This window comes from Electrophorus electricus, chromosome 13 (genome assembly GCF_013358815.1).
Source record: "Electrophorus electricus isolate fEleEle1 chromosome 13, fEleEle1.pri, whole genome shotgun sequence".
Classification (NCBI taxonomy): Eukaryota; Metazoa; Chordata; class Actinopteri; order Gymnotiformes; family Gymnotidae; genus Electrophorus; species Electrophorus electricus.
The window spans coordinates 12,934,781-12,962,780 of NC_049547.1; the positions used below are offsets into that span (position 1 = coordinate 12,934,781).

The 28,000-nt window shown below is 38.9% G+C and overlaps 2 protein-coding genes across 10 annotated transcripts in view; one reads left to right on the plus strand and one right to left on the minus strand.

Moving 5' to 3' along the window:
* Positions 1-15,306, plus strand: part of ttll5 (tubulin tyrosine ligase-like family, member 5) — a 60,436-nt gene extending 45,130 nt beyond the window's left edge. For 7 of the 9 annotated variants that reach the window (XM_027023729.2, XM_027023730.2, XM_027023734.2 and 4 more), the window contains 3 exons: positions 2,073-2,323; positions 11,917-12,001; positions 12,277-14,025. In XM_027023729.2, the coding sequence (XP_026879530.2) occupies positions 2,073-2,323; positions 11,917-11,962 (297 nt within the window). In that variant the 3' untranslated portion in view covers positions 11,963-12,001; positions 12,277-14,025. Of the gene's footprint in view, positions 1-2,072; positions 2,324-11,916; positions 12,002-12,276; positions 14,026-14,227 lie in introns of those variants that run through there. The other 2 variants (XR_003411560.2, XM_027023736.2) reach the window with 2 other exon arrangements.
* On the minus strand, positions 14,740-27,664 carry tgfb3 (transforming growth factor, beta 3). The gene is made up of 7 exons (XM_027023738.2): positions 26,900-27,664; positions 21,617-21,777; positions 19,500-19,629; positions 18,634-18,741; positions 17,530-17,677; positions 16,409-16,562; positions 14,740-16,158 (listed from the first exon to the last, which is right to left on the minus strand). Exons 1-7 carry the CDS (start codon positions 27,243-27,245, stop codon positions 16,000-16,002), a joined length of 1,206 nt encoding a protein of 401 aa, XP_026879539.2. The 5' UTR covers positions 27,246-27,664; the 3' UTR covers positions 14,740-15,999.
* Positions 27,665-28,000: the final 336 nt, after the last annotated feature.

A 28,000-nucleotide genomic window follows, 5' to 3' on the forward strand; every position in this document is an offset into this window, starting at 1 on the left:
TTAGGGCCCAGTTGATATAAATGTTATATGTCTCTTTAAATGTTAGTTAAGAAAACTGCATTTGTTAATTTAATGCTGTTTTGCAGCTGTTTTAGGTCCCTTACAGTTATGTTTAAGGTTAGGTTTTAAAATGTAGATTATTTATATTTTTAGGTTTCTTATGTTTATTATTTAAAAGAACTGCACAATAGAGAATTAAGAGTCATGTTTGACAACACACACAGCAGTCAGTAAAGCAGTGTTTTTTAGTGAAACACTGCTTTACTAACTGCTGTGAGTGTTAATTGTCAAACATGACTGTTAATTCTCCATCGTCCAGTAGTTTAATTAAACTTAAAAAAAAATTGTTTTTTTACACCATATATAATTGTACTGCTTGATATTATTGGTTATCAGAATTTAGTTCTTTTAAAATCTATATGAGCTGTTAAAAAGTAACAAGCCAACAACAACAACAAAAACAGTTGGTTCCTAATGCAGGTGTGACTTATTGGTTTCATGTTGGTGCCTTGTGCAAAGATTTCTAAAATCATCACCTGAGATTTTCGAAGGCAACACCTAGTCATCTGATTATCTGAAGAGCTAAAGAAGGTTGAAATATGCCTAAACTGATTAGTCTTGATACAGTGCAATAATAAGACCAGGTAGGCTGGCTGAACCAGGCCTGCGGGTCAGAAGACAAGTAGCGCTCAGTTTGTACATGGTCATCCTTTTACATTCTTATGTATGTATGCATAGCGGGTGAAATTTGTCTTTGAGTCATGGCAGTATCAGTGGATATTCCCACCAAAGCTACCAGTTCAGTAATGCTCCTGTTTTTGACTGACCTCCAACTGATTGGTCCAGGTGGATTTGATCCGTTTAGTCAATTCAGTCACTGCTTACTTTTTATAATACGTTTCAGACATTTCTCCATTTAATTCCTCCATTCCATGGCTCTCTATATTACTCAGCTTAAATTTCCACACAAATAACATCTTTGACCTGTTGCATTCTAGGGAATCTCAGCCATGATGTTTGTATTTGCTGTTCCACTCACTGCTCTTTAAAATTAGAGTCTTTGTTAAAAATAGTTGTTAAAGTAGCTTGAAGGTTACTCCAATTATCCATATCTTAAACATTTTTTAAGCTATGAAATAAAGAAATCAGGACTGTGTTATTGGGCTTCTCTGCTCCCTGTTCCAGTCACTGGATGCAGACTTCACGGCTCCTTGGCTGCCTTGGCCAGTGGCCACTTGGCAACATTAGAAAGGTGCCCTTTCCTGGCCTTGCTCAACAGAAGCATATACTCAGACCCTCCAACATGCAGGCTCAGGTCTCTCATTCATCAAAACCCGGCAGTCTCAGAACACGCTCCATGTCACTCTACTGGATGCATGGAAGATAAACATACATACACATGCACACCAAACATAAACATATGTACACATATATAGCCTTTTGCCTATGGACATAACCCCATGCATACAGTATACTTGTGCATAGAGGCTAATTATAATTTTGCTTATACAGACTGAGGAAATGTGAAGATGTCCAGTCACATCAAGTGTGAAATGGATATAGATGGAAGGAATGTTCAACATTCCTGACGAGTTGAAATCTATGAACGGCAGTCATTACATTTCTTTTAGGAATGGGAATGTTTACAAACTCCAAGTACTCATTCAAATAAAATCTTGTCTAAATAAGCATGAAATGTGAAGAATTCTTGTGTTTTGGTATGTCCGATTATAAAGTATTTAGTGCCTGTTATGATATGCTGTGACATTTATAAAAAATTTTTCCCATGTAAATGAATTACATTTTTTGGAGTCTGCTGCTGTTGGACCTCATGTGACTTGCAGGAAAATGCTGCTTCTATCTTCTAATAAAGGCATAAAGATATGATCTTTACTTTGCAGAGATGCCGAAAATGTACTGAAACTTTAATTGGACTGAATCTACCTAATCTACTAGGACTGAAGCTCAGATTGTGAAACTGAACCTCTAATTTTTCAGGGTATTTTTCAGTTCACCTTTCACCTAATTTTAATTCCTATTGTATGTTTATCTGTGTTTGTGTTCTTGTCCAGGCCATACTGGCTGGACACATGTTTGCGCCTGGTGCTGTACCCCGAAACCATGTTCCCAACAACTCACCATATGGCACTCAAGTTGGCCAGCAGTCCCAGTACACCTTGAACCAGAAAGTGCTTCCAGGACCCCAGGGCCAGCCCAAACCTCAGATCCTTGCTCAGGGATGTACCATTCTCACCCCCAGACCTCCTACCACCATGCCTAGAGATGGACTCTCACGCAAAGCTGCCAACCAAAGAATCAACAAGTAAGGTCTCAGTACAATACTCCGTATTTAATTTTCAGTTTACAATTATATTTTCCTACAAAATCACTAATTTTCTTCTACGGAAATCCAGTGTCAAGCTTCTAACTGCTAAAGATTTAAAATATTAAGTTAGCTATATTAACCAAACCTAACACAAACCTATTCAGTTCATAAAGCACTTGCATTTAGCTTTATAAGATAAATTAGGTTTATATCTTAAATTTTCTAGTTCTGTTGTCTAAATAGCTGTTATATTCCAAATAAAATATATTATTGTATTTTGTTCTTCTGTTCTTATATTCCAAAAGTTACAAAAATGTGCAGATAGACTATGTATGTGAAAGCCAACAGTTTACAGTAAACTATCAAACATTTCTGCTGCATGGTACAAGTACATATTGAAAGCTATAATAATGCAACTGTTGGTTCTCTTCCTCTATCAGCACTCATACATACACCCACAGGTTTGTGATAGACCTCTGCTTCATGAGTAAACAGTGCTGTTCAACTGTTGGGCCATGTTTATGAGGGTGTTTGGAAACATTTTGTTTGGAGATTTGCAGACAAAAGTGTGGGAGGCAGAGGCAGGAACCAGAGAAAGCCCAAATTGTCATCTGTTTCTCACGCTGCATCTTGACTTTATTGCTGCACATCTGGCCAAACTACACAACAACGGCAAACCTCAATGGTATTGCTGGCCTGTTTGCTGGAAGCACATGGGCCGCCTTGGTGGGCTGCTAGTACAACCCCCACTCCCCCTCCTAGTCAGGCCAGGACCCCCATCTCCAACTCAAGTGTGCATACAGCATATATACATACACACACACACAAACATCCTAAAATTAGGGGTCATGGGACCATTTGTATAGAATAGATTCAATTTTAGTTTTGTGTGCATCAGGGATGTTAATTGTTTTACATTTAAAACAATTAGTCATGCTTTTAAGATTAGATAATCATCTGCAAAGCATTTAGAGTAAGTAGATGAATAAATATAGCTGGAAGGGGCAAATATAACCAAAGCCTCTGTGGGGCAAGCATGACACAGCCACCAGAAAATGCAGAAATGCTAATGTATACTGCATTGCTTTTTTCCCTCTAGCTACACAGCTTCACCTAGATGACATTGTAACTGTTTTTCTCCAAGAAAAAAAAAAATAACGAGGAAGTGCTTAAGGATTTCTGGGGCATTTCTGTGGGGTTCTGAAATTCTGCTATTTGGTATGTATATAGCTGAGATGCCTTGACCTGTATAAACTGTCAGGCAGGAGTTCTCATACCAGAGGGAGTGGAATAAAAGGGTGAAATTAGATTAGTTTTATTGGACTCAGATGAGAATGCTGTGAAATTACATCCTAAGGACAGCTGACAGTGGTATGATTTGGTGTTTGGTTAAATAAAGATGATCTTTTTTACTTTTGCTGATATCATGTGTGACACATTTAAATAAGTGGGAGAGTAAGAAGAGAGATAACAAGTAGTTGAAGAGGGTTGGATAATTCCTAGGGTGGGAGGGTTAAGGAGAGAGCTGATGGTTGAGAAAGGGGTATGATAGTGGTGGGGAGGGTAGGTGCGGTGTTTGCTCCTCTGTGTGCCTTCCTGGCCAGCCCTGTGTTTACACTCAGCATGTGGAATTCCAGAGCCCCTCACACTCTCTGCAGTCCTGCATTTTTGTGGTTAGCCTGTGTGACATGGGAGAGTGTGGGAAAAACGGAAGCCTGGAGACCAAAAATGCTCAAATGGAAACACCGAGCCAGTGAAAGGAACAAAAGTAAAAGGAGGGAGCTGAAAAAAAGGCAAGTGAAAGACAGGTGAAGGGAGAGGAGGAGGAATAAACTTTGGAATGAGATGGAGTGGGAGAACAAAATGCACAGGCAAAGATGATTACAAACAGAAAATGAGTATTAAACTGTTTCCTTTGGGTTTTCTTCAGTTTTCTATTGATACAAAAATAACGCTCTCCTTCTTTATCATTTAATGGAAGCGTAGTTTCTGCAGTCAGTGAACTAGTGTCTGGGATAACTGTATAGGAGCTGAGTCATATTCTCTTTAGAGAATTACCTGGCTTCCAGCCAATTAAACCATTTACAGGACCAGACATTATCCCTATGAGATAAATTATTACAGTTCACACAAATAAAAAAAAGTGCAATGCAGTATGAAATGCATACTGAGCATTATCATAGATGCTGCCTGGATCGATGTGTATTCATAAATAGATACGTGGGTACACATGCATTGGAATCCATAGAATCTATACATTTTGAGACCAATTTGTTATACCTTTTATGGGTACTAGTTGGGTTTTTTCTGAAAGGACCTGAAAGGAGCCTTTTTAGAATAAGCTTTATGAATGTATTTGTATGTTCTATTTGCAAGGCATATTGAGTGTTGGAGCTGTAGCCAAGCAAACAGGTTGCAGAGTGGTATAACTAATAGTTTGACAATTACAACAGTACTGTTGTCTGGTGTGCTGCCACTGCTGCTACTTCCAAGGAACAAAAAATGCAATTTTCACTTTTTGGCTTAAAATAAGTAGTAAAGAAATAAGCAATTGGCTTTCCAAGTTGTTAAAAATGTGAAGCCTTAAGTCTTGTCAGCATGCAGCATTCAGTAGTTAAACTTAATAATTTAAGAGTTAGAACGAAGTCTTAAAATGAAGGAGGCAAAGAGTGTATAGTGGATATATGAGAAATTAGTGTGTTTAGTTAGCACTGCCTTAGGTTACATTTTGAGGATGAATCATGACAATAAGAAAAAAGCGGCTCATTGCAAAAAAGTGGGGAGGACGAGAAGTAAAAAATAAAAGTGAAATACTGACACAGATTAATGAGTGTTTATATTAACACAGCCTGAAGTTTGTTTTAAGAGCTTTAAAGATGTTGGTGGAAGAGGCAATCATAGGATTACACTACGGTCTGTGTGCACATATAATGGTTATACTTTGTATGGATAGATGGAAAAATGTGCAAAACATTTTAGGGAAAATTAAGTACATTAAAAGATTTTAAAAACGCTGTTGCATAATGCATTTTTATTAGTGTTTTTAATGCAGTATTACACATTAGGTCTGCTCTGTTCAGAGTGTAAATGGAATTTAACACATGCCATTGAAGCATATATATTCACAACAAGTGGTGCATAGATACACTCATTGCTGAGTAACTGCTGCAAAGAGCCTTGAACTCAAATTGCCAATAAAGTACTAAAGTGTTGCTTCCTGCATGGTCAGCTGGGTCTTTAATTGGAGCATTTCTATCTGCTTTGGTACCCTGGGGTTGTGCAACCATATGAAAGGCCAACTGTGTGTACCCTACAACGCAGCACTGTGCACCCTCATTACTGTGCTAATTCTTCTCTGGCAAGCCACTGTTCTGTTACTGGAGATTAGTGCTAGTTAAGCTTTATTTATTGTTCCCAAAAATGCTTAGGAGATTTAATGTATAGTGTTACAGGCATGTTAGCTCCTGTTTTTCACCCCTCCTGGATGGAACTGATGATTTAACATTCTCACCATGGCCAGATGTTCTTTAGGAGAGGCATAATTATTAAAGCCATTTGCTGCCAAGGTGGGACATTTGTCATAAATTCCATAATGTCTGCTATTAAGACCATGCAATTAATCAACAGCATCAAATAAAAGCACAAAGAAATACTTGGATAACAATATTCCAGTAAGCACCACCCCTCTTTCTTAGAAATGTGACTGTGATAGAGCTACCCTCCACCACAGTGTGTTCATATGGATTCTGTGATTGAGATGCACATATGCTGTGTATGTGTGTGTGTGTATATATATATTTATATATGTGTGCATGTAAATTAACACAGGAATAATTTGGTCATACTTTATTGATGTGATTAACATGCATGGAAAAGTCTTATTTAGTGAGGACCTGCAGGGGAAGTATTTGAGATGAAATATTGCTCTTATAATATGTTAGTAGAGCTTAAGTTTAATGTTTATCTGGCCAGAAAAGTTTGTATATTTTAACTAAGTAAGTAAAATAAAATTAGGTTAAGAGAAAAATGAACTTGCCTGTGATTATATTTGTGGAGAGGTTTCCATGTTGTTTTGGAGGGGAAAAGATGCTCTAATCTGTGTTGAAGGGGACTTTTATGGGGAATTTTCCTGCCCAAAGACAGGAAGTGACATCACATTATTTCCTGTTTTTCCGTTACAAATTTCCGAGAGAAAATTCAAGAGAAAGGTGATGTTTTTTCCCTTGAACTTGTAAATAGTAAATTTTTCCTTTTTTGAATGTTTTTGTTTGTTTTTGATTGGATATGGTTTTTCCTTTGCACTGGAGCACCGGGAGCCAATAAACACCTTTCATTTTGTATCCAGCTTGGAGTGTACCTATGTGTCTTTTCCACCCGACCATTAAAGTGATGGTTATTAAAATTATTTCAAGAAAACAATGCAGCCATTTTCGGTGTCTTGTGTCCCTGAGGAAAGCTAACCTTTACCTATTTTAGCTCACAATTCATTTCCTTGATTGACACACTGTTTGACAAAACTCACATAACTGCCCACATTAACAATTCAATAGCTCAGGACACCTTGCATTACAAGACCAAAAGACATGGGAACTACTACTATAGAGAAAGAATGCCTGGTCATTTTTGATCAGAAGTCCTGATCAAGTAAACTTTTCTTAGTGAGTCTTGGCTGGGCTCTGGAATAAGTGTATATTGGACCCCTCAGACAAATCAGAAACAGACTATTTCAAAGGCCTGGAAAACAAAGTTTCCTTACTTAGCCAAGGTGCTTATTGTTCCTATAATGTTCATAGCTGAGGACAACAACAGTTTTATGCGATAATACTGCAAGTAATGTTTGTTGTCCCCAAGTTTATTGTACTAGTAATTGTCACTGTTTGTAATCATGTATACATGATTCTCAAGAACACAAAAGCAGATATGCCCCCCCCCCAAAAAAAAGGAGAGGTTAGGGTGCAACGTTTGTAGATATGTGTTATATGTATCACATATGTGTCATATTAGAAATATGTCTTGAGTTCATCTAAACCTTTGGCTGTCTGTTAACAGGCCTGCCTGCCCCATATAAAGCGCCATCCAGCAACAGAATATCAGGTCAACAACATGTTTTTTACACCATATGTGGAACCATAGGTGAGTGCAGTCATACACTCTGTATCCCCCTTTTTGGTTTAAATTTTTTTTCCCCCAGCCACTTTGTTCTGTCCTGCTTTATGGATTTTAAGATGTCCAATTTTCAGCCTTACGTAGAGTGATTAATTGAGCATGCAGTTGGATCACATGCCTGTGACATTTTATTGGCCTGAGCGCTATAGAAACATTATGCCCAGGAAGGAGGGTTACCCTCCCAGCATCAGAGGCAGGCAGCTGCACATAGTGACCATTCCTACATTGATAAATCCTGTTCAGTGCAGCTTTTTATTTTTATCAGGTACTATGGCAACAGGACATCTTTAGATTTAACTGACCATCTTGGCCTATTTCCAATTGGAATCCATAACACTTATGAGTGCTAAAAAGGACTGGCACCCAGTCCTCCTCCTGACCACCTCATACTGAATTTTTGCTCATCTAACACAACTGCTAAGCTAACTGCAGTGCCCTTTATGAACTGGGTCAAAGTTAAGGGGCACCAGAACTGGGACTCTAAACCACAGCGTTAAAGCATCTAGTACATTTTTGTATTAACAGTGTAAGCAAAATGTAGTCCATAATGGCAAAGAAGGCACATTCTTTGTAAATAACAGACATAGCATGAGACCTGAGCTTATGTTTAAGTGATTATTAAGACTCCAAAGTAAACCGCCCACTTAAAGAGACATCTGTTGGATGAATATATCACTTTTATGTAGCATACTGTCCTTCCAACTGTGAATTTGATGCATTTGAGTAATTCTCAACTGTTGGATGTTAAACTTTTCATAACAACAGTATCAGTCACTCAGTCCAGTGCTGATTGTGGTTTATCTTTCAATACAGTGAATTTCACCAAAAAATGGCATTCACCAGCCACTTTACATACACACATATATACATACATACATACATACATACATGTATGTGTGTGTGTGTGTGTGTGTGTGTGTATATATATATATATATATATATATATATATATATATATATATATATATATATATACACATACACACACACACACGTATACATATATATATATATGTATATGTGTGTGTGTATATGTATGTATACATATATATGTATGTATGTATGTATGTGTGTGTATATATATGTATATATATATGTATGTATGTATGTATGTATGTGTGTGTATATGTATGTATACATATATATATGTATGTGTGTGTATATATGTATATGTATATATATATATATATATATATATATATATATATATATATATATATATATACACATACACACACACACGTATACATATATATATATATGTATATGTGTGTGTGTATATGTATGTATACATATATATGTATGTATGTATGTATGTGTGTGTATATATATGTATATATATATGTATGTATGTATGTATGTGTGTGTATATGTATGTATACATATATATATGTATGTGTGTGTATATATGTATATGTATATATATATATATATATATATATATATATATATATATATGTGTGTGTGTGTGTGTGTGTGTGTGTGTGTGTGTGTGTGTGTGTGTGTGTGTGTGTATGTATATATATACATTTGAATGCCCAGAGTATTTCATGCTCCTGTATTTCTAGCACCACCTTTTCTGGAAGCAGTATTTCTAGCAGCACTTGAGCACCACATGCATATTTAATTTCCTAAGTTAGTTATCTAAATAGTTTTTAAATGCTACCAAACATAAACTTTTTTCTACCTTATTATAAATATAAATGGCTGTTGCTGTGTATTTAGTATGATATGATTTCTGTATGACAGATTTATATATGTATTTATATTGCATTGACAGGCATTCTCAGTAAATAGGTTAAATTAGTGAGATGCCAAAAATCCTTACCTTATTTTTTGGGAATATTTAAGGCTGTTGCAAAGTATGAACTGAGACAGATATTTTTGTGCTTCAATCATGATTCTTCATAAATGGGTTGTTTCATTTAATAGACACTGTATTCCCCCCCCACCCTTGTTGCAAGCATTGGCTTTCTGCCTTTACTCCATGCCGTATGAGTCTGCGAGTGTGAGCATGCGCGCACACACCCACACATACTCACACCCCTCTTCCTGGGATTGCACAACTCTTTCCACCTTGGAGCCTGAGCATGGGTCTGGAGGAACTGTTGATTTTATTGCAGTAACAGTGATATTAAGCAGTTTAAGCTGCTGCACATCTGTTTGTCTGATCAGGACTTTTCCCCCAAACGTCTTCTTTACTGTATGTATGCATGTATCTCGCAATTTATCATGCAGTGCACAGTTTATTAGCATGCAGAAAAAAAATGACAAAAATCACAAAAACTAAGATATAATTTGGTGCGCAATAACGTCTTTGTTTCATTACAATTTTTTTTTTTCTCGATGTATGTACTTTGGCCTAGTTAAACATACAACTTATAAACTCAACAATAACTGCAACCCAATCTGTAGGGAGCTGCTTATGAATTTCATGAATGCATTTTTCCATTATATGAGAGATGTGGGCTTGGGAGGGGCTTGGAACCTGAATAATAGTAGGAGCAGAGAGAGAATGGGTAGTTTGAAGACACTAGGTACAGGCAAGAACACAAAGTACAGCACAGCCAAACATTGTGTTGCTGTGTTATTTTAGAGTGAGGAAGGTCATCTGTGTCTTTGTGTTGAGATAAGTGACCTGCTCTGATTGAGTATAAGAAGGATTTAAGGCTGGTCTATATTGGCAGCATTCTTTGTGATCTGTTGTCAGTGTGCATTTGTCACCCTCTGTTGCTCTGGCAGTTTACCTTTATCCCCAGTTCCCACCTCTTGGGTTTTTTCCCCCCTTATGCTCTCTTCCCATTAGGCCTTCTATTAGCAGCCACTCACTCTACTTTCACTCACATTTGAAGGCTCTTTGTGGGATTACTGCTTTGGGCTCATAAAATGGATGCCCAGAGCATCTCCTGCTCTGTTGAAGCACTTGCAGTGGATTACCCTGGTGATTTGTAGCAATCATTACAGTGATGGGTAACACACTTGCTTTCATCAAAACAAATTTGTCACTAACAAATCAAATCTAGCTGCCAGTATGATGTTTATTAATGCACAATTTAAAAAGGACAGAATTTGTTTGCTTTTGTTATTACCAATTTACTATCCGTATAATGAACAGAAAGAAGATAAATTTGTTTCATCGGGCATGGTAGCATTGTCTGTCTGTGGGGTGTGAGATTTGAACAGGGCCAACCCTACACTTACCAGAAACATTAGTGGCCCTGCCATGAAGGAAAGAGCACATGGTGTTCCTTAGACCTGCAAGAGAATCCTTAGGCCACTGAGCGCTTTCACCGTGTACCCCCTAAAAATTCAAAACCAAACAGAGACCTCTTTTTCAACCTTTTGCTTGGTTTTGGCAGTGGCACACAGTGCAGTTCCAAACCAAAAACCACACAGGGCCTCATTTTTTCACTGCACTTTGGTATTTCATCTTTTCTCTTGTTCTTGTGGTATTCTTTTTTTTTTTCTTTCTTTGTTTGCTATTATGCTTGAATCACAGAATTTGCTATGAATATAAATACCTTTTCTGAGGGATATATATTAGATGAATATACAATGAAAAAGGGAGAAATATTTTCTCCATTATCTCTTTTTTTCCCCACTGTTCTTCTTGCTGAGCTTGGAAAAGCCGCTTCCAGCAGTGCTGTCACTGTATTGGATGTTGGGCCTGATGTTTTCACTCTTCTGCACCATAAGGCCTCATGGTATAAAAGAGCACCAAAATAAACAGAGTCTGCAGAAAGGGAATTAAAGAGAATATTGTTTGGAAGCACAAACACAGCAGCTTCAATTGCACTTGGAATTTCTTTTCTCCTGTAGGACTGGCTGTGGGCCAGGAGATAGACCAGGGAGAGGGGAGGACATGGAAGGGACAGCTACGGCTTCTGCTGCTGCTCTTATCTGACATAACCCTGTTTACCCAATAACATGAAATTCACCAGGACTCCTGTAGTGTGGTCTGTGCCTGCATTCATGTAACTGAAAGGGAAAGCATCTGTAGACACGTTCAATCTTTTTGTTTAATAAATTTGTATTTCATAATATCTTGGCTATGATGGTGGTTAACAATTTAACTATAAATAATTGAGGATGTGTTTTGCACAAAGACTGATAGTTTATAGATGGTTCTATGGTATCTTTTAATATTTCTTAATGATTATTCCCATTTACTGTTTAGTTACTATTTAGTTGTCATTGCTTACTACTGTTATGATTCATTTTGTATTGACTTGAGCTGGTGTCCAATTACAGTTCTAGGACTTTGAGGAAGAGTATGAAAGCTACATTTCAAATGATCATTTTCAATAGAAGATTTGAGAATGTGGAATTTGTGTCTGTATATGTGCATGTCATTGTGTCTTTGCAATAATCCCATTATGTGTATCAGTCCCTTAAAAGGATCCTCTGTTGTTATCTCTTGCTAGGTCAGTCTGTGTCTGGCAGACTCTTCCAGAATCAGGGTTCCAATAACAGATAACACAAGGACTGCTCCCTTGACTACCCGAAGGTGTAAGATCAACCATTAGCATTCATTCTTATAACATAAGAAGCAACCATTGTACAAATGGTTAGGCTAACATTTCACTAGGTTCTACCTGATGCAACTGAAAATTCACTTAAACAGAATGTCCTTCCTGTAAACCACCTCACAAAAAATACAGCTTGGCAGTTAGCTTACCAAAAATATTTCTATGTTGTGTGCTTCCTAATCTTTTCTTACTGTTATCTTGCTCCATATGCTGGTGCCCCCCCTCCCCTGATGAGAATCATATCTTCCCTTATAGTATTTGCAGTGGTGGAACAGCTGATGAATGCTGTTACCCTCGAGACAGTGTCTGACATCAAACCCGCCTTATTTATTTTCTTGGAGAGCATGTGGGTGTGCAACGGGATAGCCTGCAGTGTAAGAAATCCCTGGCTATGACACGAGCAGGGATCTGTTCCATGGCCCAAGACTTTCTGGTGGCCTTCAGTTCCTCCCCATCTAGCCACTGCAGTTGACCAGCCCCATTCTCACCATACAACTGCTGCCATGGAAAGACGAACAGACGGGCAACAACAGCTGCTGCCTATACTGTACTCAGCCTGGACGATATAACAGAGCTGGCAAAGTAAGTTCTACATTATAGGCTTTGCAATATCCATCTTCAGATTTTATGTTCAAATATATGAGAGTGTGGGCTTGCTCTTCAGATTGTTTGCAGTTATATTATGTAAACCATGTTTAAGAAACAACATATGCATTTAAAGCTGCATTTGTTTTCATTATTTGTAAATAAACATTATATGTTGGCTCTTGAATGGGTGAAAAGGTTTCTCTGCTCTCTGAAGATATTCGAAAGCATCCCCTCGTCAATAATGAATGTCTGTATAACCATTATATAAAGTTGATGTAAGCAATTGTAGCTTTAAATATGCCCAGGAGGCAATAGGGATGGAACTAGATTTAATTATTAGCAATTCACATATATTGTAAAACTGTTATTCAAGACTATAATACCCTCTGTAAAAGTGCCTCATGTGGTTACCACATGCTGCTTGTATATCAGTGACTCTGAGTACCTTATGTGCTTTTTTTTTTTTTTCTCTATTTTCTGTTCTAGTAGTAGCACCCAATCCCCATGGCATCTGTAATCTATGTACTTCATTAACAGGCCCTAAATAAACCTCAGTTGACTTGTGTGGATGATAAATTGAGGAAATCAATTAATCCTAATTTGAAAGCAGTTAATCCTTCCTCGCTGAACCCTGTTGTTAGGAGTTACAACTCCTTAGTGAAGCAGATAACCCTTGGTCACTGAACCCTGTTGTTATGAATTACAACTCCTTAGTGGTGCAGTTAATGAGTCCTGTTTTAGAACCAGTAGTGGATTTGATTTGGTACTTGATCAGCACATTCACATCACTTCTGGTATGTTAATAAAGTATTATATTTGATTAGGCTTGCTTGGCACATTGTTGTCCAGGTAAAATTTACAGAAATTATTAAAAAGTAAAAGTATTAGATCAAATACTGTTCCCATTTTTATTTTAGGCTGTAACTTGATTTTAGTCAGATTTAGTAAGCAAGGTTTACTGTTGAAGCATGCAAAACACAACCTGATATCCTAATTTGAGGATATGATACTGTTTATTTCGTCAGGGTTTGATTTTTTTTTTTTATATACTTTTAAATTTAAAACTAAATTTAACTATTTTATTTTGTATCTGTCCTGCATGTACTTGAACATTATTTTATGATAAATAAAACTTCGTGTGGAATTGAATATTAAGAGTTTATGACCAAATATTTAAACATTTTTTTTACAGTGCAAAATGTTTTTATTTGATTAATTGATAATCCACTGAGGTGTACTGGTAAAGATATGGTGGTATCTTTTTTCCATATGGTATGCAGTTAAGTGTAATAGTGCACATAAAAAAACTCCCTGGATTTTCACTGTTGGTTTACTCCTGTGAAGGAACTTGTAATTGTCTGTGAGATAATGGGATCTTATGTGTGCTATTAAAAGTTTTTAATGAATTTACAACTATTTAGAGACCCATGTCCCTCTTTTTTATATTAGTAAATGCATCATGATTATACCAGTAATTGTGTTATTGTACACAGTTTTTGGTTTTCAATGGAAAAAAAAACATTTAAAGGTTCCAGGTCTGCTGAAAACTGATTTTGCATTAAATATTTTATTTCTTCCCAATTTCTTTAAAATGTATTTTTATGCAATTTCTTTCCAGGTTTTCAGCAGTAGTTCCCAATTCCCACCCACTTTCACTTTATGATGACTTCCAGCCTAGAAGAATGATGGCAAATGCATGCTTCCGCCACAGCATGTGTACATAGTTTGAACTGCTACGTAGCCAGTACTGAAGGACACCCGCTCATAAGAACTGCCAAATTCTGCATGTGTGACATAGAAGAACCTTGCAATTGACCAGTCGTGCTTCAAAATGATCGGTGGGAGGGGGACACCCAAGTCATCCTTCCCACCCAGTGAGAGCCTGGCCAGTCCATGGTCCATGTCGCCATAATAATAGTCTGTTCTGCTTCCTGCTGCTTGTGTGTTCAGTTTTATTGCTGCGACCCACGATACTAGCATGCTAATGCCATTCACAACTGGTTCACAGGTGTAAACTTTTTTGGAAAAGGAAGGATGGTTTTGTTGTTGTTTTTTTCCCTTGTCAAGAAAATGATGTGCCAGCCTATGAAGAATCTGCTACATAGGCATGTATGAGCAGTAAGCACTGTCTTTAAAGCACGGTGATTTACTCTGATTGCTTCAGAGGCTTTGTTTCCATACATTCCATACATTTAAGCCAGTCAGTTGTAACAACTTGCATAAATACAAGTAACAATAAAAGAAACATACTTATATTTTGAAAGAGTTCTATGCAGTTCAAATAAATAATAATGTTCTGAATCTTACATGAAATAACTAAGCAATACTATGATTACTCTATTTACTCATACAGTACTCAGAGCAATCAAAATCACATGTCAATTAAGCCTGTTTTCAAAAGATCCCAGACAGATAGGTACATTATATTTTCAATACACCAATCTGTGATAGTTTTGTGAAAATACCTTGCATTATTGTTGCAGAAACTCTCCAAATTCAGTCTTGTCCAAGACTATTTTTAATTTAAAAAAGGTGTTTTCAAAAGTAATAGCAATAAAAAAAACATACAGTTTGTGATCTAGCTTAAAATTCATGTAGTGTCATATGTCATTTTACACTGAATTGTTTGCTTTGTGTACATCTAATGACCAAATATTCCTAAAAGCTCACTGTGGTGTATAACAGGAGGTAAACAACCAAAACAGAACAATTTTTCTTCAGAAATGTTATTTTTCCAGCATGTTTGTTTCATTAATAATATTTTTATTATTATTGGTGTCTGTTAGCCTGTCTTATAGACAAACAGTGTAGGGTACTGTGAAGACCACAGTGCAACTTTCAGCATGGGTGAAACCTGTGCATCAAGGTTTTACAATATAAACAAAAACCTGCCAGTGGCTTTAGCATCAACCAGGCAGTGCTCTTATTAACCCTTAAGTCTGTTTTTAATATATCCAGTAGGCATTATCAGTGTTCCTTTGTGTACTGACCACAGCTGCTGAGTCATCCTGGATAAAGCAGCTTTTGCATGTGTCACTAAGTAAGCACTGTCATTTTATTTTCAGAAATGCCCAAGACATTTGCATTGAGGCATGGACAGTTCAAAATGCTAAAAAAGCAACAGGGGAAGAAGAGGAAAAACAAGGTAAAAGCAGTTCAAAGGTTCTACGTGGAGGTCTGAGGGTTGGTAGAGTAGCGTTTGGTGGCAGAGCCACCTTGAAACAAAACTCATATGCAATGTACTGCTTTGAAGCATCATGCTCCGGGGCCTCAGAGTGGGTGAGAAGGATGTATGGAGGTATTTTTAAGTCCAGTTCTCGCCCCTCTCACTTTCCTTTCCCTTGCTAAGGTATTAAGACCTCTGTAGTACTGTCACTGGTGCCAAGACCCTCAGCTGCATTTGCAAGATTTGACGATCATGTTGGAGAGCTGCTCCACTTTAGGGGTTCGTCCCACGTAGTAGAGGATGGTTAGAGGCTCTAGGTCCTGTGGCACACAGCAGGGCGAAGCTGATGCCTCTGGGTTCAGAGTGTTGTACAGGCTCAGCAGCTATGGGAGAAAGCAAGAATTGCTATTAATTAATCTTGGTTAAATTCTGCACACAGAAGAGCCTTATGCCTGCTTTTTGACATGCCATTTTTGTAGGAATGTTAAGTGTTGGAAATATAGAATGAGGGTAGCCCTTTATGGCTTTGTGTGCTTGTTTTTGTTGCTGTTGAAAGGCCTTGCTGTAAATGAGGCCTCAGTTCCAGATGGACCTTCCTGCTAAGAGCAAATAATCAAAAAGCCATGGGCTCACCGTGCTGTGTGTAGTGTCAGCACTACGCAGGTATGGGCAGGGTCCAGAGCAGAAGTTCGCATGGTATCCTTTAGGCTCATGGATCCATCTCCAGCCCAGGTCCTGGCGGAAATCAATGTAGAGTCGGCGAACACAGCAGTTCTCTTCATAATTACTGCATTAGAGAGACAGACAGACAGACAGAGAGAGGATGATCAACCGGTCCACAGCCTCCTCGCTCTGTAAACCTCTTAATTCCGGTACTCTGCTTTTTTGGCACAGCTGATTCATTCATTCAAAGACATTTCCATAGTCTCAATGAAGCAATGGAGCCAATTCTTACTTGACATTTTTAAGCCTTCTATTTTCATTCTGCACTGCCTTATAAACAGCTCAGGCTGTGTCTTTGGAGGCTCACAAATTCCACTGTGAGGTGTGTCATTTTTTTCCCCTCCTGGACTGAGCCCAGGCGTCTAATGCTTTCAGTGAGGTAAACCGAGGGATCCGTGGTCTGAGGAGCCAGTATGCTACGCAGATGAGCCCCCTCCTATTCAAATGCAAGAACAGATCCCAACATGCTGATTCTTCCTCCACACTTAAAGCTGTCAGAAGCCAATTAAAAGGTTTAGTCATGCAGTCTCTTTAGATAGAGACGGTGTGTTCATACTATTTGGAATGTGGCCTGAATAGGACTGGAAAACATAAACGGTGAAATATGCTTGCAATGAATCAGTTCTGTTTCTGATTCTGCAATGTAATTGATATACACACACACACACAACTGCACACATTAATTGAATTGAAAAGCATTAAAACATTTATGCTACTTGGCAACCAGAGCCTACTGTTAATGAAATCTATTGTTATTATTAAGCGATTTAATTTATAACATTGTATTTTGGCCCCACCCCAATATTGTTGATACATATGTTCCTTGGCATGCCAAGTGAAAGAAAACACAAATCAATTTTTTTATTCATGACAAAATGACTACCATCATTATCCACATGTGCTTAATCAACAAGACCAATATGTATTAATCACTTCAGCCCTTCAGGGTCACTACCAAGTATATGTATTCATCACTTCAGCCCTTCAGGGTCACTACCAAGTATGTTGAGAGAACAGGAGCAGGCTCTCACGAGAAGCAGTAGTTGGTGTCCAGCGCCCGTTTGCGCCGCCGGGATATGGGTGGCACGTCCAGCCGGTGAGGAGGCAGCATCATTAGGATGAGGTGGGGCTGCTCCTTCTCCTTTAGATTCCCGCTGTTGTCATTGTCCACGTCCATACCTGTGCACCAGACAGAGCTCAGAGGGTGAGGAGGTTTTGAGGGGCATGGTGAACTCTGACCAGAGTCAGCCTCATGCTGGCCACAGCCTCTGCATCTCATTCCGGCAGAGTCAGCCCCTCCGCCCACCCCCTCTCGGCCGTCTGCTCATCCAATCGGCCCCTGATAGAAAAATCAGCTCAGGTCCCGGGAGAGGCGTCGCCAGTGGACGCCCCTCTTTAATTTAGGGCCAAGAGTCTGAGCGCCCGTGGCAGCCGCACATTCTTCGCAGCGGAGACTGTTGATGGAGTGCGGAGCATTCCCAAAACACTCAGACCCCGTGGCCCCCAGCACTAAGTGAGATTCCAGACTCGACTGTGTTCCCATGATCGAGCTTGCAATCTCTGTCTTTCTCTTGAGTATTATCTCCAGCTACAACTGAGACCCATATGTGTTGGATGGAACTTCAGAAGGCATTTATGTTATCCCAGATAAAATTGGTAGAAGAAAACAGAGATGAAGGTGACAAAAAGGCATAACTGAAACTTCAACGAAATGAGAAAAGATAAATAGCTATGTAAGATATATTAGCTATATAAGACATATAAGAAATAGCTGAATAATATCCAAACCATGGTGGTGCAAACATTTTGTTGTCCAATTTGGCATTGATGCAAAAAACAGTGAAGTAATATTTGATGCAATATCTAACTGATCTAGAGATAAAGCCTTTTGCTAATTACCCAAGAATCATGAGCATCTAGCTATGGCAAAAGTGGTCATATCCATTTTATGCTGCTAAACGAGTTCATTTAAGTTATGCTAAGGTATCTGGATCAATTTGCCAAAAATAAATATTGCAAAGTGATTTGTGTAACAACAACAAAAATCCAGAGCTGCTTTTGGACTGATGCAGTGGTGCATGTAGGTATGGTGCTTCCACACCCTCAAACAAACTCCTTGCTCCAGTGCATCTCACCTTTGAATTTGACTTCCAGGACCTCGTTTTTGTTCTCAATGATGTCACCATTTGGGTTAAAGGTGTGACAGGGACAGTGCACACTGATCTCCAGGCCAAGGTTAGTTTCTGTAGAACATATATGGAGCACAAAACTGTGAATGGAGTTTATAGTAGTTCTGTTGTTTGTGATTTATCATGCAAAGATTCTGACCTTAGGGTTATAGTCAAATAATTGTAAATCATAAAGAATAAGCTCTCTGCACATAAGGCATGCATAGTGTTGACCAAAGAGTCTAAAGTCTGTCAGAAGTGTTTTCATATTAAAACAAAGTTATTTGTTACCTCCTGAAACTATTTTTTTAATGATTTAAATAATTTAATTCCAGCTATTCCTCTCCAGCTACGTTTGGGACAAGTGTTGTTTTACTGTCCAACAGATCAATTTTCTGAACTGTTTTCTGTATGGTTCCATATTTTTTATAGAAAAATGCAACTCAGTGTGGGTGGTTTATAATATCTATGTTCAAGCTATTTGCCTTGGAAAGAGTCCTCAGAAACTAGCAAGCCTTTTTTATGGCTTATAGACTATATGGGATTCATAGGAATCATAGGAAGAGCTCCATGCTGAGGGTATTTTTGTGGGCATTTTCAAATGCTGTACTGGCCCTTTAGATAAAACGAAATGGAGATGTAATACCAGCTGAGTCTGAAACCCATTCCCATTCCTTTAATATTAAATTTTTTTTTTAGATAGCCTGACTGAAAATATTTAATCAAATGCTTCACCGTTTATCAATGTTATGAATATACATGAACATCTTATGACAAGTTTCTAAACCAAGGATAATAAGTTATACATCTTGAAATATTTCCTATTTACTCACCTCTGTGCAAAAGCCACTCTCTCACTGTCTCTGTGACATCAAAGGAGACCCACTCAGATGTCCCCTTGGTCAGGACATTCTTTCCTCCAATATACCGCTGCTTTGCAATGTGCTCATCAGGCCGTAGTATCTGATAATCAAACACACAACGTAACAGACGTTGGGGGGCTGGGGGGCTGGGGGCGAGGGGGCGGAGTTTATGTAAAGGTCAAGTCAGAACTTGGATTAATCCACACTTACAAATCCAAATTGTTCCTGACATTGTTTTTACAGCCTTTCATCAGCAAAATAAAATATTTTATTGTCAGAATGAGTAGTTGTGTAATACGCTACTGTACAGTATCACACACAGAGACACAGAGATACACATACACACACAAGCTCCAGACACTGGCCCTGCCAGCACTGCCTGAGCCAGACTCTCAAGGATGCCCAAGGCCAATGCATTCTGCGCTTTCCCTCATGGAAAATGTGACTCCCTCCCAGTGTGTGAAATATCCCCATATTGCTTGTTAGTGCATGCATCCCAGGTTTACACTCAAGCCTGTTTGAATACAAGAAGTAATTAAGCTACTTCTAAATGTCACTCCAAACACCTTGATACCAGGCCTTACTCAAGAGGCCTTGAAGTAGCTCAAAGGTGTATGTAATTCCATAGCCAGTACAACAATGTCTTCTTTCTGTCTTCTTCTTTCAGTCTCTATTTGACCCATCAAAATTAGGTTGGAATAACTAGGTTTCAGAGCACCATCAGAACTTACTTTAACTTCCTTTGTGACTCAAGGTGAGAATAGGGACAGGTAGCATATCCTACAGGTCCAGCTCCTGCCAATCAGATTCGGGCGGAAGGGTGGGCAAAACCCCTGGTGCATCGGCCTCCCTCTCCCTTCACCCCCTCCTTCCAGTGGCTGACCCTGCCTCTATCTCCTTGAGAGCTCCTGGAAACCATCTGTGGGCCTGTCAGGCTCGGCCTGCCCCTTGGCCAGGCCCTGGTGGAGAGGCGAAGTGGTATGCAGGGGCCGGAGACGTACGTCTCCCTGGCAGGAAAGACTGGAACCTGATCATGGCTCCCAGCCTCTCATGGGAGATTAATGAGGAAACCGACTGAAAATCCCCCCTCACCTCATGCATACACTGTAAGTATATATGTATGCACATAGTGTGTGTGTGTGTGTGTGTGTGTGTGTGTGTGTGTGTGTGTGTGTGTGTGTGTGTGTATATATATATATATATATATATATATATATATATATATATATATATAACCCTACACACAAAATATCTCCTAAAACTCTCACCTTCACTGATGTATTACATTACAGAGCTCTGGCTATGACAGTGGCAAAAAGCAAGCTTTAGTCAGGCTTTCTCAGAATACTTCCTTTGTTCACTTAAATTGTGCAAATGCACTTCTGTGTAATCCATTCACCACCTGGAATAAAGATCAGTGCCTTAAAAAATGGAAAAGCATGAGTTAGGGAGAGTTAGGGGACTTGATATAAATTCAGTATTCAGTATCTTTTTGGTCCCATATACAGATCCATGATGATATATAATAAGGTCTAGCACAAAGAAACAGCTGGCCTGGGATTCAGTGTGATGTCTACTTTTCATAGTTTACAGTTTTAGGTCATGACATTTTAGTAATTAGAAGAGGTGTTCCTTCCCTTTCATTAAGGAAGATCTATTCTGCTTATGATGGAGCACATAGTACTTTCTCAGATGTGGTTTGTGATTGTAATCTTAGGGGTTGTGATTGCAAGCTATTTGCGAGAGGCATCCATATACAAATGCCAAAAATATGTTGGAAAATTATATGCCAAATAATGTTCAATATGCTAATATGTAAGATCAGCAGGGCAAATTCCTCTTCACACTGGTTCCTCACATAGGTGTAGTCCAAAGAATTATGAGAAAGTGTGTTATGAGAAATCATTCCTAAAAAGCTGTACTTGTTGTGAGCTATAGTAAGAATAAAAACATATTTCAGGGACTGCCGTTGACACTTCACTGTCTATCAGTGTTTGAAATAGAAACTAAACTATTGGGTTTATGATGATACACAGCCCACTCTGTATTTAACATCAAAATCTTTGAGAATGGATGAGCCCACTCACCTGATAGAGCTCAATACGCTGTTCATTCCTGTTAGCACCGGAGTTTGGCACCCGCAGAGCACGAAATTCTGCCCGGAACAGGTTGGTGGAATTCTTCTCCATAGACGAGACATTGAAGCGGAATACTTTAGACGTTATCTTGGCACAGTTGGGCAGGTCATCTATAAGGCAATGAGCAAAAGTCAATCTCTCCAAGTCTACTTTAATGGAGCATCACTGCCCATATTCCGTTTTCATTCTCAGATCTCCATCTCCCTCAGATGTGAATGAAAGTGATTATTCGCTCAGGGAGAGTGCAGAGCCAGGGCCATGTCCCATCTGTTTGTGCTTTACGGAGGAAAAGTTAGCAACAAGTTGAAGTCATGAAATGAAAACCAAATGTCCCAACTTAGGTTGGTGAACCAGGCGCAACAAGCCTGGGATACCATTGTGTGGTTCTTCACAGCCGCTCTACTGAAGAACAGGTGTCTCAGAACTGGGAACTTCCAAATACTAACTGCTGGTTCTTATACTAAACCAAAGACAGAGGAATATGCCTTTGAACAGATGCAAAAACAACACACAGGGTTCACTCAGATCATAGATTGAATTTCACTCTATTGTGTAAAAGTACTTTAAATGACTTCTAAGAGCAAAGCATGTTGATGACAGTCCACAGTGCATTAGCAATCCATGAAATCCTAAGTTGGATGGCATGAGAAATTTGCTGGGCTGTATTTATGTAACAAATAGATGATGCCAGTTGGACTGACGAGCAGTGCAGATGTAGACAGACTTGAGTGTGTGCCTCTTGCTAACGCACTCTGGTTAAGCAGATTCTTTTCTTTATGGACCCTAACACCACTTAATGTGTTTTTTCTTTAATAGGCTGAATACATGTAATATGGAACAAAACAAGCATTTGGATAATATTCTGTAAACCAAAGGGAAATATCAGTGTACAGCCAAGTCATCAACTATTTGGACACCTTTGTGGTTAGCAGGGACACAGAATCTTCAGAGAACCATATGCTAACTTGATAGTTATGTTTAATAGCTAGTCAGCAGAAACAGACTCAGCCTTTTTTCATAAATATTTAAATGTGTTTGATCTTTACTACCTGTTTACAGATTTGGCACATAGACTAATAACTGCTTTTCCATATCCTCTTTCCAAGCAACCTTTTTTAAAGTTCACTCAAAATCCACTGTAACTTTCCACAGAGTCCGAGAAGCTACAAAGACTTGTTCTGCACTTGTGTCTTTAACTCTCTTCCTCTGTTTCCCCCTCTCTAGTCTTCTTGCTGTAGGTGGAAAGCCCCACTTTGAGAGGAGATTTGAAATTCTAATCAAGTCTTAGTTTCTTTTTGGATGACCTCATTTTTCCCATTGCAATGGTTTAAGGTGGATTTCACATTATGGCCTATTTTTGCCAAGGCTTTAGTCTTTGGGTCATTTGTTCCATGGCTGTGAGTGTGGGGGATTGCTGGCATAATTGGATGAAATGCAGAATTCTATTTCACAAATCTCCCTGCCAGATTTGAGTTAAAGGCTAGTGCCGTAAAGGTCACATCAGCTTGTGTCTGACATCAACCTTTCAGGTCAGTGCATCCTTTTTTGGATCCAGACAAAAAATACAGTATATGCAATGCAAAACTGCCAAAGTCTCATTGAGAGTAGTTTGGTGTAATGTCAGCAATATTGATTACACATATGTACTGATTACATACATACATATATATGACTACCAATACAGTAGTCTTTAATTTGTGCTATAAAGGTTTGTTCATAGCAAAGGTTTTGTTTTTTTTTAATAACATGCTTGTACTATGCCACAGTTAGTATGATTGTATTGATTAAACAGGGTATATAAGTATAAAAACTCACTTTTGCTGTGCTGAGTGAAATCATGCATAAAAACACACAGTCACAGTCCTCCATCTTACTCATCCCATATAGGTCCTGTCTTAGATACTGTCTTAGACACTGCAGGACCAACGACTTCAGCCCTCTCTTCCTGTGTCTGGGATGTACCTCCATGCATGGTCCTCTTCCTGACAGGTGACATCACACAGAAACTTCTGAAAAAGCAGTCTGCACTCTCAGGGCAGCCACATTGCCCAGAGGACTGTTGGAGATGTCAGAGACTGGAGGTAAACACAGGAAATGGAACTAAGGAACACTGGCGGCCATGTAGCAGCCAGCAGCTAAGAAACAGTTTCAGCTGCATTTAACCAGAATCAAGGCTGGGAGCATAAATAAATTCAATCATGTTATCAGAGTAGCCCAGTTATTTATCTATCACCCCAGTGGTTTTCTATAATTCTCACCAATCAAATATTAGTTTGATATGTCCTTATTTTTTAGAAATAAATGTTTTAAATAACTATAATTATTGTTGTCATTCTGGTTCAAAGGTCATTACATAATTTATTGGGGGTGGGGGTGGGGGGGCATGTACCACCTATGAACTGTTTTTGTCTACTTACAAATTGTTCCACTTACAGTTGAAATTGGGCCACTCGGTAAATAATTCAAGGGCATTTCCTTGCAGGTCTCTTTGCTGTTGACCTATGTTAAGTGACCATTTGATTGAATGACTCCTTGGACTATTTAAAGTCTTAGAGTAAGCACCACTACAACACAGTGCCCTTGTGTTTCTTTGCACACCAAGGGAGTTCTTGAATCATGACAGACACATACACATACAAACACACACACACACATACACACACACACACACACACACACACACACAAACACACAGAGCCTTGTAGGCTGACTATGCTTAGATGAGATAATGCAGTAAGGCTTGCTGCAGAAGTTAGACTTTTTTCCACTTGATCAGGGATGAAGAGGAGGAAAAAATCTGTGTGTGTGTGTGTGTGTGTGTGTGTGTAGAGTTAGGGGGAGGACTCTGGCCCTCCAGTATTGGCCTGAAATTTTGGTCTCTGTTTTGCTTGGAAATTACATCACCTTCTTACTATTCCATATATCAGAAGCAGTGCTGTCTGTAGCTCCAGCCCACAACCTCCCCTCCCTCCCTGCTCAGCCACTGATTACCTAATGCCATACGCTATTAACCATCCCCAGGAGCAGGCTACCATCCTTTAACCCAATCAATATAACACTCACTTAATACAAGGTCACATGTAACAGCTTCTTGACTTCACTGCTGGTAAAATCTGTTGGATTGTATTTTCCATCCATTCTAGTCTGAAAAAATTGGTGTTTTTAGTATGTGCCACAGAAGTCAAAAATTGGTTTACTAAAGCAAAGCTAAATATGCAGAATGGAGAGAATACTCAGGTATAATACTCAAACCGTCTGTATTTGCCACCAAATTCAGGTCTACCCAATGGGTAAACAATCCTGGTGTTTTGAAAATGCTTTTAAATGATTTTGATTCACTCTTTTTGGGAACATACAAAGGAGGGGAAATTGAAGTTAGAGCACATGTTAAGTAGTGGATAGAAACATAATATGTTAAAGTCTCCAAGTGGATAAATGCCAAAACAATCCCCTTTGACCAGAGCTCTATTAATCCCATACATTGCAAACAAAATACAATGCATGCAACAGTCATTAGTTTTGTTACAATCTAAGCTGACAGTAAATATACATTACAGTATCCCCATGATGACATCATCCAGATTTGATAGCAAAGCAGGTCCACTGAATGTCCAAATTACACAATGGCAAAAGTAAATTATTGATTCAACTCTGGCATTACTAATGAGGGTACAAATCCATTACTTTCCCCTACATCTTATGTGCAGACTGCATAACTTGGCAATAAAAGCTGTAGGAGAAGTATCTTGATAACCAAAGCTGTTGATTTTTGTAATGGCAAGGCAACAAGTAAGCCATTTATTTGGTATGGCAGCTAAAGTAGCTGAGGAAGTGTATATTTTGAGTGTCAGAAGCACTTTAGTTGACCTGAAATCCACATTTGGCACATGAGCTTGTTTGCGAGCCAAAGGACGGTCTGTTCAGTGTCTCTCTAGCATAAAACACCTGTTGATTTGGGAAAAAACTTACATGATGCAATGACCTGCTGCCATCACTAAAGGCCAACTTCCAATTCTTTCACTTTCCAAAAAGTCTCTTGAGACTTAACGGCAATGAATGGGTTGTTAAACGTGTATTATTAATCAAGAGTGGTTCTACTTGACAAGATAATGCATATGCTCTTTTCAAAGCATCATTTTACAACGTTGTGTAAAACTTAAAAGGCAACTATAAAACAGTAATATTAATACACGGTTCTAGAAAAACAGTAAAACAATTATTTACATAAAACGCAGTTATGGCGTCGGTCAAGCACGACATGGGAAACACTGACGACTTGTTCCATGGACAGTAAGAAAGCATCTTTAAAATGATTCCATGCCTTCCTGAGACAGTCTGGTCGTTAGCTCAGTGGAACGGACTGGCGCACTCACACTACTGAGTTACGATTCAACACCGTCAAAACACAGAGTTCAATCATATCATTCTCAAGTCTCAAACTGCGCTGAAGAAGGGAGGTGACAGCGGTACCACGGCCAGCAGTCCCGTTAGGAAGAAGGAACAACGCTCAGTGCCAAACGAGGATGCCATGCCATTTGTTTTCCCAGTTTATTGACATTGCTTGTCCACTTGACAGCATACAATTGACAAAATCTCGGACCTGTCTGATCTTGTATTGAACCACAAGGACAGACTTACCCTACATTACACTGTTAATTCAAGTGGAACGCTTTCCACTAAAGTTCAGGTGAACGCGCTAAAATGGATTGAATTTAGGTTACCTACGGAAATGATACAGCTCAATCTACTAAAGGTATGTTACGTACACGCCAATTTGGCTCAATCTAGAGCCTCTTGCCGTGGTCTGGAATGAATAGTCTAAAGAACATATTATGTCCCTTAAGTGTTAACACGGCGAATACTCGTAGGGATTCGTGGAACTTTTGTCCCCTCTATCTGTAAAGATCTACGATTGTGTGCTGCCACACCGAACCCTTATTTTAACGCCATCTTCATATATCAGTTTCCATGGCAAATTACCGCAGCCTAAATGAAATTACCTTAGGCGCTGTGTTGCCAGCCGTGATCAAATGACAAAATTACGCACCAAATTTGTTGCGCCTACGCTTAGTTACAAGTTGCAAAAACATCTGTTGTCAAAACATTATGCGATACGTTATCTAAACAAAACACCTTGATATTATAAGGTTTTACAGCTAAGGAACTAAAAGACGTTGGACTGTTGCATTCCCTCAAATCAAATCAAGAGAATAAATAGGCATGGGTACTTACTATTTTCAGGTGGTCCCTGAATCATGTTGAATTTGTGTATTTCTTTTGCGTAGTATTCAGTCTCCGTGTTATCTTGTCCACAGCTTTGCTGCCGGTCTCGCCCTAACTCCTCTATCAGTTCTTTAGTACTGTTATAGAGCGCTAACACCTGATAAGGTACCTGACCGGGACTAAGTGCTTGTGGCGGACTAGTCAGTCGCAATTTGCTAAGAATTTGTCCTCGAATTGCTTCCACTCTCTTTTTCTTTATGTGGTCAATGTCCACAGTGGTGCAAGTAGATAGAGAGAAAATCGTGGTCACGCTGTTTAAAAGAAGGAAAAACAAAAGTGCTCTACCCAGATGCATGATTGTGTATATTCTCACTTGTCAAACAGCTAAGAGAGTTCCAGTTCACTTAAGGTGAGCTATAGTTAAGGCAAAAAAAAAAAAAAAAAATTTAAATACACTAAAAAATGTCAAAAATAGATAAAATCTATGGAAGTAAATTCCAGGTTATCCTCTCAATCGTGTGTCGTTCAAGTTGTGAGGGAGTATTCTCCTTGAGATTCCATCCTGTAAACTTAAAAAAAGTTGCCACGCATTGCACTCCAAAAACTCATTCCAATATAATTCCATAACATAGCTAAAGCATCATAATTGTTATACTAAGTGTTTATTTTCAAAGTCTTGCTGTCCCATCAGTGTATTCCCTTAATTCAGCTTCTGTTATCGACTTTTCCTCTCGTTCCCTTTCGACTTTCCTTGCTTCTTCGCTTCGATCAAGAGTTACGGACCCAACGAACCCGTTTCGCTCTAACTGGTTTTTATAGTGACGGATGTTCGTGACGTTTGGAGTACGTAGGCGGGACCAGCGCATTCAAGTGAGTATGTTATTTCCCATTGCCTGGTTAATGGTTTGCAAAACTCGTATTATTTCAACAATTAAGTGAAAAAATGGTGACCGGAATTGAACTGAAAAACATCGAATGTCAACTCCTCGCGTACAGAACACCCCCCCCCCCCCTTTCTTTCACACACACACACACACACACACACACACACACACACACACACACACGCACGCTTGCGCGCGCGCGCGCACCCCCCCTCCCCCCTTCACC

What these genes read in the sequence shown, in the direction of transcription:
- tgfb3 (XM_027023738.2), bottom strand. Translation starts at nt 27,245, where the DNA reads ATGCATCTGGGTAGAGCACTTTTGTTTTTCCTTCTTTTAAACAGCGTG. An exon ending in TCAGGGACCACCTGAAAATA is followed by an intron (nt 21,778 to 26,899) that starts GTAAGTACCCAT and finishes ATTGCCTTATAG; the next exon opens with ATGACCTGCCCAACTGTGCC. An exon ending in AGCGTATTGAGCTCTATCAG is followed by an intron (nt 19,630 to 21,616) that starts GTGAGTGGGCTC and finishes TTTGATTATCAG; the next exon opens with ATACTACGGCCTGATGAGCA.